The sequence below is a fragment of the Mustela lutreola genome, chromosome 8, assembly GCF_030435805.1.
Source record: "Mustela lutreola isolate mMusLut2 chromosome 8, mMusLut2.pri, whole genome shotgun sequence".
NCBI lineage: Eukaryota > Metazoa > Chordata > Mammalia > Carnivora > Mustelidae > Mustela > Mustela lutreola.
The window spans coordinates 31,176,316-31,192,453 of record NC_081297.1 but is presented as its reverse complement, the minus strand read 5'-3'; the positions used below and the strand labels follow the sequence as shown (position 1 = coordinate 31,192,453).

Genomic DNA, 16,138 nt, shown 5'->3' with positions numbered 1-16,138 from the left:
AAAAAAAAAGAAAAAGAAATACTTATTGGCAAGCTATTCAAACATACGGGTAGACATGAGTGCATTTGTATGTGTATGTGTGTGTGAGTTATCTATGAAATATTCACCCTGAACCAACATCATTATCATTTAACCTAGGGTTCAGAATGGAGCTAATGCAATGTACAGCTCGAACATAACATTTATTTAAATATACATAGTAGCAAGTTTGGGAGTTCTTTTTATTTCCTCAATGCTTAGAAACCTCTTCCCCATTAATATGTATTTCTGTACTAAATGTTAGTAGGCTTAAACTGCAATATAGTAAACATACCTTAAAAAGAGATTCCAAAATCTGGAAAATAAAGTTTTAATTAAAACATTTAAAAATAAGAATTCTTCACAGTGTATGATGTGATACCTCTATAATTCTCAACCAGAAAAATGCAAATTACAAATTACTAGAACTATAAATCTATAATCCAAAATCATAATTTTCATAATTACAGACGGTTTTTAGTATATCTTGCATAAATAACTCAATTCTAGAAAAATTTTCATCTCTATAGATCTATATTAGGATAGCCCAAAATAATTCACATATATGATTTCATATATTTTCTTAATATAGGTAAAGAAAAAAATTAGTAGTCCTCTTGGAAGATATTTTTTTCATATAACAGAGAGTATGGTAATAAAAAGCATTATCATAAGAACATTATCTCTTCAATATGACTTTGCTCTGATAACAGGCCTAAAAAAATCAAGCTATAAGATACTATACTATTACCTGATATTTTTAATGGAAAATGCAAAAAAATGGTTTGGGAGATTGTGACAAAAATTAAATATCCAAAATACCAACACTTAACACTTAGAAAATGTAATGTTAGAATGATTATGCTTGCCACACAAAATACAAGCCTATTCTATCACATCCAGGTAAAAGTCTTTAACCACTTTGTTGAAGAAAAATATTACTACATTCATTCAGGCAGTTGTAAAAAAAAGTTGCTCAACTAAAAAAATCAGGCTACTCTAAAATCTCTCTTCTGCCACACTAACTCTCAAGCAATAATTCAAAAATTGTGGTCCCACAGTCAGAAGCATCAGCATCACCTAAACAAAGATATTTGTTTGTGTAAATTTGTGTAAAATTGTGTAAAAAAATGTAAATTATTTTTAAGATTTTATTTATTTATATGACAGAGACACAGCAAGAGAGGGACACCAGCAAGGCGAGTGGGAGAGGGAGAAGGCAGCTTCCCGCAGAGCCTGATGCAGGGCTGGATCCCAGGACCCTGGAATCATGACCTAAGCCAAAGGCAGGCACTTAATGACTGAGCCACCCAGGCACCACAGAAAATGTAAATTCTTAAGCCCGACCCCAGTCAAATGAATCAAAAGCTCTGGCAGTACGGTCAGCAATTTGTGTTTTAACTAGCCCTCCAACTGATTCTGTTGCATGCTAAATTTTGAGAATCCCTGTGCTAAGTCATAAGAAATCAGAAATCTAAGCAAAAAGGGCTGAGATCCTCAAGAAAACATACCAAAGTAAATAAATATCCAAGTCTGAAGGAAAATAATTTCAGCTACATAAGGATTTAGAAACTAATGTTCACTGAGGCATACTACCTTGGAATAAACTCATTCTTCCCACTATCAACAGAGATTCCAAGGTTCTCAAAACCTCTTTTCCTATCTCAGAAGATGATGAGAAACCATCATATATCCGTTCACCCATTCATTAGAGCCAGAGTTTATTTAAACCTTAAATAAACCATTTAAACCACTAAAAAACTGTTTAAACCACTGGAGAACAAAGGCTTTCTCAACTAGTGAGAAAAACATCAGTTCTAGTAATGTTGAATCCAGAACATTATTGGTAAAGTGGAAAATGAAAACTGATCAGAAGTGAGAAAATCAATTTTAGGCAAATACTAAATAGAAAGAGAAAATTCTATGAAAATGTGGAAGAATATATATGAAGTACCCCAGGAAAATATTAAACTTCCACCATTCTAATTTTAAAGATATTATCATGTAAGTGTGAAGCCAAAATAAAATTTATTTTTTTAATTTATTTATTATTTTTATTACTTTTTATGATTTTAAAATATTTTCAGAAATTCTAAGGTTCAGAAACGGTTTCACCACACACTCTAACCTAGCAAACAACAAAATTTATTCTTAGAAAAGTAAACACAAGAAAAATCTATAGGCAAGATAACCAGTAAAAAACCTATTCTTTTTGTTTCAATTTTTTCTTTAAATTCCTATTAGTTAGCATATAGGGTCGCATCAGTTTCAGGAGTAGAGTTTAATGATTCATCACTTACATATAACACCCGGTGCTCATCACAAGTGCCCTCCTTAATGCCCATCACCCATCTGTAATCCATCCCCTTGTCCACCTCCCCTCCAGCAACCGTGTTTATTCTCTATAGTTAAGAGTCTGTTTTAGGGTTTACCCCTTTTTTTTTTTCCCCTATGTTCATCTGCTTCATTTCTTAAATTCCACATATGAGTGAAATCATTTAGTGTTTGTCTTTCTGACTCACTTATTTCACTTAGCATAATGTACTCTAGTTCCATCCATGTTGTTGTAAATGGCAAATTTTCATTATTTTTTATGGCTGAGTAATATCCCATTGTGTATATATACCACAAGTTCTTCATCCATTCATCAGTCAATGGACATTTGGGCTCTTTCCATAATTTGGCTACTGATGATAATGCTGCTGTAATATAAACATCAGAGTGCATGTCTCCCCCCTTCAAATTAATTTTTTTTTAATTCTTTGAATAAATACCTAGTAGAGCAATTGCTAGATCATAGGGTAGTTCTATTTTTAACTTTTTGAGGAACTTCCATGTTATTTTCTAGAGTGGCTGGCCCGTCTGCCCTCCCACCAACAATGTAGAAGTGTTCCTCTTTCTTTGCATCCTCCCCAACATCTGTTGTTTCTTGTATTGTTAATTTTAGCCATTTTGACAAATGTGAGGTGACATCTAATTATAGTTCTAATTTGTATTTCCCTGATGATAAGTGATATTGAGCATCTTTTCATGTGTCTGTTAGCCACCTGAATAAATATCCTATTCTTAAAAAAAAAATAGTGGCTAATGGGGCTGGCACTCAATGCTGCTATCATAAAAAGCTTCCTAAGGAGAAAATGGCATGGTATTTTTTAAAGTGAAGTAATAATCTGTAACTAAAATTCCAGATAGGCATATGGTATCACTGAAGCCAAGAGAAGTCCTGAAGGACTGGCAGCTTTTGCCTGGCTTCATGAAGCTCAAAATTCTCTCAAGGCAAAAAGAAACAAAACCAAACCAAAACAAAAGAACAACAACAAAAACAAACAAACAAACAAACAAGTGGAGGCCATTCCTCACCATTGAAAGGCAAATAAACAAACCACAGCTCCTTGGAGATGTGGCAAATAATACACATGTCAACAGTACAGAAGAAAAAGCTGAGTAGAAAGTTACTTTGGAAAAAAAGGATTTTGAAAAGATCCCATATATAAGGGGGAATCCTAATAAGCCATGCATTTGCCCAAGCCAGAACTCATGCTTAGAAAATATCTGAGTAGACACTAAACTCTCACATTTGGGTTATCTTTAGCTCAGAGCAAGCAGAAAATGAAAGCTAACTCAAGATTTGTAAACAGCCCGGCTAAACTCTGAAGGAGTGCCTCAACACAAAGCCAATCTTGAAGGAACAGGAAATAATTTTTTCTCCTTTTCCTTTTTTTTCTTCTTGTGGCTCAACGCATTTAAGGAAATCTTTTCAAATCCAACTAACCATAAGCAATAGGAACAGAGGCCTGAGAGACAAAATATTTAATCAAGGAATACAGACTTTCAAAATAGCTTACACTTCTGGTTTCCAACCCGGCATGCAGAGAGCCTGGATTAGTCAGTCACTCTGCCCTAACAAGAAAAGCTGAATGAACTGAAAATGAACAACTGTTCTTGTATCTATCACAGAATTGAGATGACTGAGCAAATCACATCACCAAAAATTAAAGAGACAAACAGATGATCCTGAGAAGCAGAAATTATCAGAGCAGAAATCCATGAGAAAAAACCTCCACAGGAACTAGCAGTGAGATAAGAAAACCCAAGCTCGGGGCTCCTGGGTGGCTCAGTGGGTTAAGCCTCTGCCTTCAGCTCAGGTCATGATCTCAGGGTCCTGGGATTCAGCCCCGCATCAGGCTCTCTGCTAAGCAGAGAGCCTGCTTCCTCCTCTCTCTCTGCTTGCCTCTCTGCCTATTTGTGATCTCTCTCTCTGTCCAATAAATAAATAAAATATTTTAAAAAGAAAAAAAAAGAAAACCCAAGCTGTAAATGAACTGCTGGAAGCCCAGCATGGACAAGTTCAAGAGTTAAAAACTTCAGTGGCTTCCTCAATTTCTTTCATGAGTACTTTATAGTTTTCTGAGTATAGATTCTGTGTCTCTTTGGTTAGGTTTATTCCTAGGTATCTTATGGTTTTGGATGCAATTGTAAATGGGATTGACTCCTTAATATCTCTTTCTTCTGTCTTGCTGTTGGTGTAGAGAAATGCAACTGATTTCTGTGCATTGATTTTATATCCTGACACTTTACTGAATTCCTGTATAAGTTCTAGCAGTTTTGGAGTGGAGTCTTTTGGGTTTTCCACATATAGTATCATATCATCTGCGAAGAGTGATAATTTGACTTCTTCTTTGCCGATTTGGATGCCTTTAATTTCCTTTTGTTGTCTGATTGCTGAGGCTAGGACCTCTAGTACGATGTTGAATAGCAGTGGTGATAATGGACATCCCTGCCGTGTTCCTGACCTTAGCGGAAAAGCTTTCAGTTTTTCTCCATTGAGAATGATATTTGCGGTGGGTTTTTCATAGATGGCTTTGATGATATTGAGGTATGTGCCCTCTATCCCTACACTTTGAAGAGTTTTGATCAGGAAGGGATGTTGTACTTTGTCAAATGCTTTTTCAGCATCTATTGAGAGTATCATATGGTTCTTGTTCACATTTCTGCAAAGAAGACATCCAGATGGCCAACAGACACATGAAAAAGTGCTCCATATCACTTGGCATCAGGGAAATACAAATCAAAACCACAATGAGATATCACCTCACACCAGTCAGAATGGCTAAAATCAACAAGTCAGGAAATGACAGATGCTGGCGAGGATGCGGAGAAAGGGGAACCCTCCTACACTGTTGGTGGGAATGCAAGCTGGTGCAGCCACTCTGGAAAACAGCATGGAGGTTCCTCAAAATGTTGAAAATAGAACTGCCCTATGACCCAGCAATTGCACTATTGGGTATTTACCCTAAAGATACAAATGTAGTGATCCAAAGGGACACATGCACCCGAACGTTTATAGCAGCAATGTCCACAATAGCCAAACTATGGAAAGAACCTAGATGTCCATCAACAGATGAATGGATCAAGAAGATGTGGTATATATACACAATGGAATACTATGCAGCCATCAAAAGAAATGAAATCTTGCCATTTGCAACAACATGGATGGAACTAGAGCGTATCATGCTTAGCGAAATAAGTCAAGCAGAGAAAGACAACTATCATATGATCTCCCTGATATGAGGAAGTGGTGATGCAACATGGAGGCTTAAGTGGGTAGAAGAATAAATGAAACAAGATGGGATTGGGAGGGAGACAAACCATAAGTGACTCTTAATCTCACAAAACAAACTGAGGGTTGCCGGGGGGAGGGGGTTGGGGAGAAGGGGGTGGGATTATGGACATTGGGGAGGGTATGTGATTTGGTGAGTGCTATGAAGTGTGTAAACCTGGTGATTCACAGACCTGGGGATAAAAATATATGTATATAAAAAATATATGTTTATAAAAAATAAAAAAATAAAAAAAATAAAAAAAAAAAAAAAAAACTTCAGTGGGAAAAAGGTTTGAGGAGTTTTTTTAAAAACTAAGCATACTCTTTTTGTTTTTTTAAAGATTTATTTATTTGACAGATAGAGAGAGATCATAAGTAGGCAGAGAGGTAGGCAGAAACAGAGAGAGGGGGAAGGAGTCTCCCCGCTGAGCAGAGACCCTGATGTGGGGCTCAATCCCAGGGTTCTGGGATCATGACATGAGCTGAAGGCAGAGGCCTTAACCCACTGAGCCACCCAGGCGCCCCTAAGCATACTCTAACCATAATACCTAGCAATCTTTGGTGTTTAACCAAATGCGTTGAAAATTTATGTCCAGTCAGTGAAACACCTACCTTCAGCTCAGGTCATGATCCCAGGGTCCTGAATGGAGCCCACATAGGGCTCCTTGCTCAGCAGAGAGCCTGCTTCTCCCTCTCTTTCTGTCTGCCACTCTGCCTACTTGTGCTCTCTATCCCTCTACCAAATACATAAAATCTTTAAAAAAAAAAGACAGAGAGAAAAGAAAATGTATGTCCATACAAAAACCTGCACACAGAAGTTTACAGAAGCTTTATTCATAATTACTAAAACTTGGAAGCAAAGAAGGTGTCATTCAATAAGTGATGGATAAACAAATTGTGGTACAACTATACAATAAATCACTCTGCACCAAATAAATAAATAAATAAATAAATAAATAAAGCAAGCTGGCAATCCATGAAAAGACATGAAGGAATCTTAAACGCATATTACTAAGTCAAAGAAGCCAATCCTAAAAAGACTATACACTGTATGATTCCAACTATATGACATTCTGGAAAAGAAAAACGAAAGACATAAAGCTATCAAGGGTTTGATAAGGAAAAAAAGATGAATATGTGGAGCACAAGGGGTTTTTAAGGCTGTGAAACCATTCTGTATGATACTGTAATTGTATCATTTTACATTAGTTAAAACCCATAGAATGTACAACACCAAGAGAAAGCCTTATGTAAACTATGGACCTTGGGTGATGATGATGTGTAGTATAACTTCATAGATCTTACAAAGATACTACTCTGGTGCATGATGTTGTTAATAGAGTAGGCCCATGCATGCATAGGAATAGCAGGTATATGGAAACTCTCTGTACTATATGCAATTTGGCTGAGAACATAAAATTGCTCTAAAAATGAAGTCTATTTGGGGGCACCTGGGTGGCGCAGTGGGTTAAAGCCTCTGCCTTCTGCTCAGGTCACAATCCCAGGGTCCTGGGGTCAAGCCCCACATCAGGCTCTCTGCTCAGTAGGGAGCCTGCTTCCCTTCCTATCTCTCTGCCTGCCTCTCTGCCTACTTGTGATCTCTATCAAATAAATAAATATCTTTAAAAAATTAAAAATAAAAATTAAGTCTATTTAAAAAATAATAGCTTAGAAAAGTCACTAAACAAAAATAACAAAATTTACAGAGGGGGAAATCTGATACCCAGAGTTACCACATAAAATACTCAAGATATCTTGTTTTCAACAAAAAATTATGAAGCAAGCACTCAATGAAACAAGAAATTGTGACTTATTTGAAGGAAAAAATAAACAGATACTGTCCCTAAGGAAGCTTATATGCTGGACTTAGTAGACAAAAACTTAGTTTACTGTCTTAAATACACTCAGTGAACTAAAGGAAATCATGGACAAGAATTAAAGGAAACAAAATATAGTATTTTAACAAATATAAAGAAAGATACAGAAATTTAAAAAGAAACCAAATTCTAGAAATGGAAACTTAAATAACTGGACAAAAGGAACTATAACTGAAATGAAAATTTTACTAGAGGGTTTTGACAGCAGCAAGCAAAAGAATCAGTCAATTTAAAGACTGACCAATTGAAATGATCCAGTCTGAGGAGAAGAGGAATGAATGAAAAAAAGGACAGAGCCTAACAGAATTATGGGATATCATCAAGCATATCAATATAGACATTATAATACTCCCAGGAAAATAGAAAGAAAAGGGGGGAGAGGAAGAATAAGGAAATAATTACTGAATACTTCCCAAATTTGAGAAAAGATAAGGATTTATATGTCAAATTCCTAGTAGAATAAATGAATAAGATTCATATGAAGACATATTATAATAAAACTGTTGAAAGCCAAACACAAATATAGAATCTTGAAAGCAGCAAGAGAGAAGTAATATGTATAAAAGTTCTTCAATAAGAATAACCACTTATTTTTCTCCTCAGAGACTATGGATCCTAGAAGGTAATGTGGTGGAATATTTAAAATGCAATTAATAAAAAACAGCAAATGCCAAGTATTACATATCTGGAAAAATTATCCTTCAAAAATGAAGGAAACTTAAGAAAAAAACGCCATAATTAAATGTAAGAAAATTATGAGTAAAAATATGTAAATATGACAGCATATTGGAGGGAATATAAAGAACAAAAAGGTTTTTTAGACTGTGTTTGAACTTAAATAACTGCAACTTAATAGAGACTGCTATATGCTTAAGATGTTATATATGAACTTCATGGTAACCACAAACCCAAAATCTATAAAAGATACAAAAAAGTAAAGAGAAAGAAGCCAAATATAACAATATAGAAAATCCTCCATCCCAAAGAAGGAGAGCAAAAGAAGAACTACTACAAAATCAACCATAAAATAAACAAAATGACAATAAGTACATACTATCAATAACTACTTTAAATGTAAATGGCCTAATTTCTTAGACATAGGGTGACATAATGAATCAAAAAATGTAAGAATCATCTACATGCTGCCTTAAAAGAGACTCAATGCAGACCCAAGATACATACAATCTGAAAGTGAAGGAATAGAAAAATACTGACCCTTACAAATGGAAGAAAAAAAAAAAGCCAAGTAACAATATCTATATCAATAAGTAATACTTTTAAACAACAACTAAAAAAAGACAAAGAAAGGCATTACGTAACAATAAAGGGATCAATACCACAAGAAAATAGAACAATTGTAAACATCTATGCATCCAGTATTAGAGCAACTAAATACAAAAAGCAAATATAAACAGACATAAAGGGAGAAACTGATTATAATACAATAATAGTAGGAGAATTTAACATTTCACTTACATCAGTAGGAAGATCATTCAGACAGAAAATTAATAAGGCAATAAAAGTCTCTGAATGACACATTAGACCAAATAGACATAACACATATATATTGAACATTCCATCCAAAAGAACAGAATCTATATTCTTCTCAAGGGCACATGGAACATTCTCCAGAATAGATCATATGTTAGGCACAAAACAAGTCTCAATAAATTTAAAAACTGAAATAAATGCATCTTTTTGAACCACAATGATATATAACTAAAAGTCAGAAGAGAAAAATGAAAAAATACAAACACACAGAGGCTAAACAACATGCTACTAAACAACTAAAGGGTCAATGAAGAAATCAAAGAAAAAAACTGAAAAATACATGGAGACAAATGAAAACACACTGTCTAAAATCTTTGAGACACAGCAAAAGCAGTTTTAAGAGGGATATATATAGCAACATAGGCCTACCTCAAGAAATATGAAAAAGTTCAAACAAGCAATCTAACCATATGCCTAAATGAACCAGAAAAAGAACAAAGCCCAAGGTGAATAGAAGCAAGAAAAACTAATAAAGATCAGAAGATAAATAAAGAACAAGGCTTTTAAAAATGTAAAAGATCAATGAATGAAACCAAGAGCTGCTTCTTTAAAAAGATAAAATTGATAACCTTTAGCCAGACTCATCAGAGGGAAGAAAAAAAAAACCTCAAATAAATAAAATCAGAAACAAAAGAGAAGAATCAACACCACAGAAATACAACAGAAAATAAGAGAATACTATGAAAAATTGTGTATCAGCAAACTGGACATTCTAATAGAAATGGATAAAATCCTAGATATATTCTGTAAGGGCCTATTTAGCCAGAGTGATTCCATCTGGTTAAACAGTAAAACTTAACCTGACCCTACCCACCCCCCACCCCCCTCACACACACCCGCCCCCGGCGCCACCAGGGAAACTTACTTAAAAGCAAGTCCAGGAAACCAGTAAATTATGGTCAACCAGTCCCCGATAACAGAGCCCAAATACAAGGGCGGGTCAGGTCAGGTGGATATAACAGAGCCCGGATTCAGGGATGAGTCGGGCCAGTTGGAGACATCCAGTCAGTGGGGCATGCATACTGTCTCCCTAGCTACCAAGGAGTGTGGGCCCTGCCTTTTGGGCACCAATCCTGACCAAGGTGATAAGCTAGGTGAAATAGCTACTATGGGGTGAATTGTAATTCAATCAGGCACCTGTGTGTGACCTAGCATGACTGTGCAGGTTTCTCTGTGTGTGGCAATCTCATTGGCCACCTGTGTGTGGCCAGGCTCAACCACATGGCCTTTGCTCTATAAAAATTAGTCAGTAAGGCAGAGAGGGGTCGCCCTCTCTGTAAGAGGCGGCCCAGAACTGTCAGTTTGATTCTCGATGCTTGACGCAAAATAAAGCTTTGCTTGACTTTCGCTTTGTATCAGTCTCGCTCCTTTGATCACGGACCTATCATTAGGGGACCTTTCAATACAGTCTTCCAAAATTGAATCAGAAAGAGACAGAAAACCTGAAGACCAATTACTAGTAATGAAATTGAACTGGTAATCTAAAAACTGCCAAAAAATAAAAGTCCAGGACCAGATGGATTCATAGACAAATTCTAACAACATTTAAAGAAGGGTTAATACCTATCTCAAACTATTCTAAAGAATCAGGAAAAAAAGGAAAGTTTCCAAGTTCGTTCTACAAGGCCAGCATTGCCCTAATACCAAAATCAGAGAAAGACAATACAAAAACAAAACAAAACTAAAACTAAAGGCCAATATCACAGATGGACATAGATGCAAAAATCTTCAACAAAATACAGGCAAGCCACATTCAACAATACATTAAAAGAATCATTCACCACGATCAAGAGGGATTTATTCTGGGGTGCCTGGGTGGCTCAGTTGGTTAAGTATCTGACTTCATCTCAGGTCATGATCACAGGCTCCTGGGATCAAGCCCAGTGTCAGGCTCCTTACACAACAGGGAGTCTATTTGTCTCTCTCCACCTGTCCCTCCCCCACTCAGGCATGCTTTGTCTCTCAAATAAATAAAACCTTAAAAAAAAAAAAAAGGATTTATTCTGGGGATGCAAGCATAGATTTAATATTCACAAATTAATGTGATGTAGGATTAAAATCCACATGATCGTCTCAATAAACATTTGACAAAATTCAACATCCATTCGTGATAAAAATTCTTTAAAAAGTGGGTTTAGCAGAAACACATCAACATAACAAAGGCCATATAAGAAAAAACATAAGCTAACATACCCAATGGGGAAAAAAATAGAGTTTTTCCCCTAAGATCAGGAACAAGACAGCATGTCTACTTTCACCACTATTATTCAACATAGTACTGGAAGTCCTAGCTACAGAAATCAGGCAAAAAAAAATATATATATATAAATCATCCATATTGTTCAGGAAGAAATTAAACTGTTGTTATTTCAAATGGCATAATGCTATACATAGGAAACCCTCAACTATTAGAACTATTAGAAATAATAAATGAATTTAGTAACACTGCAGAATACAAAATTAATAATCAGAAATCTGTTGCATTTTATATACTAATAAAGCAGCAGAAGAAGAAATTAAGAGAATTCTATTTATAATTACACCAAAAAAATTAAATACCTAAGAATAAATATAACAAAGGTGGTGAAAGACCTTTACTCTAAAAACCATAAAACACTGATAAAAGAAATAGGAGGAGGACACAAATAAATGGAAAGATATTCCATGCTCATGGATTGAAAGAATTAATACTGTTAAAATGTCCATACTACCCAAGGCAATCTAGGTTTAATGCAATCTCTATCAAAATAACAATAGCATTTTCACAGAACTAGAACAATCCTAAAATTTGTATAGAACCATCAAAGACCCATATAGCCAAAACAATCTTGAAAAAGATAAAGTTGAAGTAGCAGAAATCCAGATTTTAAGATAATACTATAAAGCTATAGTAATGAAAACAGTATGGCACTGGTACAAAAATAGACTCATAGAGCAATAGAACAAAGTAGAAAATCCAGAAATAAACCCATGCTCATACAGTCAATTAATCTACAACAAAGAAGACAAAAATATACAATGGAGAAAAGACACTCTCTTCAATAAATGGTGCTAGGAAAACTGAACAGCTATATGCAAAAGGATGAAACTGGGCCAATTTTCTATACCATACACAAAAATAAATTAAAAATGGATTAGATACCTAAATGTGAGACCTGAAACCATAAAGATCCTAGAAGGGAACACAGACACTGTGGTTTTGTTTTGTATTGTTTTGTTTTTGACACTGACCAACAACATTTTTGTAGATAGGCTTCTTAGAAAAAGAGAAACAAAAGCAAAATTAACTATTAAGAATACATCAAAATAAAAAGCTTTTGCATAGCAAATGAACCATCAACAAAACAAAAAAGCAATCTACTGAATGGGAGAAGATATTTGCAAATGATTATCTTATTAGGGGTTAACATCCAAAATATACAAAGAACTACATAACTCAAAACCAATAAATAAATAAATAAATAAATAAATATAAAGGCAGGCATGACAGAGGAACAATACCAAAAAAAGCAAAATGGCAGTCTTATACCTAAACATGTTAATTATTACATTAAATGCATATGATCAAAACACTTCAATTAAAGGCATATATCATCAGACTGAAAATTTTAAAAAAATTGTCTATAAGAAACACATTTTAAATAGAAAGAGATAAACAGGTTATGTGGAAGAAATACCATGACAACTCTATCATAAGAGTAACTGCATCAGTATCAAACAAAGCAGACTACAGAAAAAGAAATATTATTATAGACATATGAAATACCACTTCATAATAAACAAATGGTTGGTTCATCTGAAAGGCATAATAAATTATTGGATTCAACCTGCCATGTTTTGCTTAGGATTTTTACACCTTTTAACAAGTAAAATTACACTGTAATTTACCTTTATTTCAGTGTCTACATAAGCTTTGGGTACAAGAATATGTTAGCTTCTAATAACAATATTATCTCAGTTTGGGTTCCCCCAAAAGCAGATACTGAGACAAGAGCTGTGTGCAAGCAGTTTGTAAGGCAATCCCAAAAAATGTGGGAAGAGAGTGGAGAAATCAAACAAAGAATGGTGTGTATAGACCATAAACATGAGTTGTTATTAGGAGCAACTGAGGCTCAATCTTATGAGGGACCATTTTAGAGCACTGTAAATACACTTCATAAATGTCCACAAAGGATACTTACTCATCAATTCTGGGAATATTAACTCTGCAGCAATTCCAGCCTGCCAGTCAGGCAAAAACACACAATGTACTTCAGCTAGAAGCTAGCATGAATTTTTGAACTTGGATAAGACAGCTGTTTGAAGTCCAATGGAACTATTACTGTACCTCTAGTAAACAATACCACCCCTGTAGGATCACAGTCTCCAATACCATAGTATCTCGACTCGCAGGGACTAGAAATAAATATTGCCAAATATTTGGCAATATTTGGATCATTGGGAGTGATGAGAAGAGAAGGCAAATCCACTTGATTCCTGGACCTGTATAACTCCAGTAACTGGGAACATAGCACCACAGTTGGTTCGACACGTATACCACCTCTTTCAGGACAACACCCTACCCCCTTCATGTGGTATTATTATTGAGTTGAGCTTAAGGAGTATTATATATTCCTGGTGAACCAAAACTGTGATCATTGTATGGAGGTTCATCTCTAATTTTATTTGCCTTAATTCTAATTTGTCTAACCATAGGCTATGCTAGCTTTAAATTGCGTAGTTGTTCATCTTTTTACTTTCCTTTGTTTTTTAAATTTTTATTATATTTTTTCTAGTCACCATGCAGTGCATTATATCCCCAGAACTTATTTATCATATACTGGAAACTTGTACCTTTTGATCATCATCACCCATTTCTCCCACCTCTCACCACCACCACCTTTGGCTACCACTTAGCATAAAACACTCTAAGTTCATCCATATTGTCACAAATGGCAAGATACCATTCTTTTTATACCTTAATAATATTCGTGTGTGTGTGTGTGTGTGTGTGTGTGCGCGCGCGCGCACACGTATACACATACCACATCTTCTTTATCCATTCATCTATTAATGTATACTTGGGTTGCTTCCATATCTTAGCTATTATAAATAATGCTGCAATTAACATGGGGGTATATATATTTTTTTGAGTTACAGTTTTTGTTTCAAACTTAAACAAGTTAAATTAGTAAAAGAAAAAAAAAAACAACTGTTCAACTTACTCATCAACACAGAATTTAACGTATGCCTTATACTAAGTCTTGGACAAAAATGACGCTAAGCGGTGGGGGGTGGGAAGGTAGTTCAAAAGAAATCACAAAATCTTTTTAGTACATTTGTTTTCATAGTGATATAAAAGAGGAAATTCTTAAATGATGTTGGAAGTATTATAAGATTGAACAAAAGAGTAAATGTAGTGATGTTAAGAGTTAGAATTCTAACTGTGGGAAGAAGGACATATACATATGAAATAAAAGAAAGTAAGAATAAGACCTGTGGTGAGAGACTGGAACTAAAGGTGTCTGTGAGGACTCCCGATTTCTAAATATGTCTATTTATGTATATATGCATGTATATGTGCACTCTATTTGTAAATAAGAATATAAATATATGAACTGTGCATATGTATATGTGTGCATACTATACACATTTCCTAGTTTTGTCTGCTGATACAGCATAAAAGCATTCATTCCAGGATCACTGATTAACTGTTAGATCTTGGTTTCTAATACCATTCCTCATGAAAGAAACAAGACTTTATCAGCAAGATAGTGAATATGATGCCTGAAACACTCCTTCCAGTAGAAAAACAGGGATTTAACATCAAACAAGCCAAATGCTCTGAGAAATCCCAAAACCAGTAAGTTTCCTATATCTTAAGCAAGGACAAAACCAACCACATCAAAGTCCACCAAAAAATAAATTAATAAATAAATAAAATTTTGATACTCTCAACATTAACTTGTCAGAGCCTCTCCTTATACTCACACTGCAGCACAACTGGGAAGAAATCCTCAACTCTTGTTTTCCCCTTGGGGATGGAAAGGAGTGGAACACACATCCAACATTCGGACATTTAGGGCGAGAGGTTGCCCAAGGGGCTAGCTTCCCTCTTGCCTCTATACAAGTGCTGACCTCAAAAGGATGCCAGCCAGATTGAGAATCTCTGAGAACTAAGACTAGAGTACACAAAGAACTAGGGTTTGCAGTACCAAAAACAGACACTGGGTGGAGCTCCTGTACTGATATTTAAAGCAGCACCAGAAAGGCACTAGGGGAAGTACCTGAGTAGAAACCTACAAGCCAGGGTGCCTGGGTGGCTCCGAGGGTTAAGTCTCTTCCTTGTCCTGGGATCGAGTCCCGCATCGGGCTCCTTGCTCCGCAGGGAGCCTGCTTCTCCCTCTGACTCTGCCTTCCAATCTGTCTGCCTGTGCTCGCTCTCACTCTCTCTCTCACACAAATAAATAAATAAAATCTTTAAAAAAAAAAAAAAAAGTCTCTTCCTTCCACTCAGGTCATGATCTCAGGTCATGATCTCAGGGTCGTGGAATCGAGGCCCACATCGGGCTCTCTGCTCAGCAGGGAGCCTGCTTCTCCCTCTCTGCCTGCTTGTGGTTTCTGTCAAATAAATAAATAAAATTTAAAAAAAAAAGAAAGAAAGAAAAGGAAAAAGAAACCTACAAGCCTCTTCTAATAGATTACATACACAAGCCCAGAGGAACACTTACTCAAAAAAAGGCTTAAGAGGTCTCCAGAAACTAGGCAGACTGAATGGAGCAAATCCTCCCTATAGGAAATCAGACCATAAAATCTAGAAGAGTTAGCTGATGCTTCAGACACCAGATCTGAACAAAAAAAGTAACAAGACATACAAAGGAAAAGGGGAACCACAGCACATTTAAAAGAAAAGATTAAATCTCCAGAAACTAAAGAAGCAGAAATATACAAATTCACAAAAAATTCAAAACTGTCATCATAAGGATACTTAATGATACTTAATGAGCTAAGAGATAACAAACAACCAAAGGAAATCAGAAAAATAGTACATGAGCATGAAAATATTGAGGAAAAAAAAATAAAACTATGAAGAAAAACTACACAGAAATTC

General features: G+C 35.4%; 1 protein-coding gene across 1 annotated transcript in view; it reads right to left on the bottom strand.

Moving 5' to 3' along the window:
* CCDC7 (coiled-coil domain containing 7) overlaps positions 1–16,138 on the bottom strand; it is a 469,805-nt gene that overhangs the window by 422,396 nt on the left and 31,271 nt on the right. Inside the window, exon 6 of the mRNA XM_059187454.1 lies at positions 314–334. Coding sequence (XP_059043437.1) covers positions 314–334 — 21 coding nt within the window. The remainder of the gene's footprint in view (positions 1–313; positions 335–16,138) is intronic.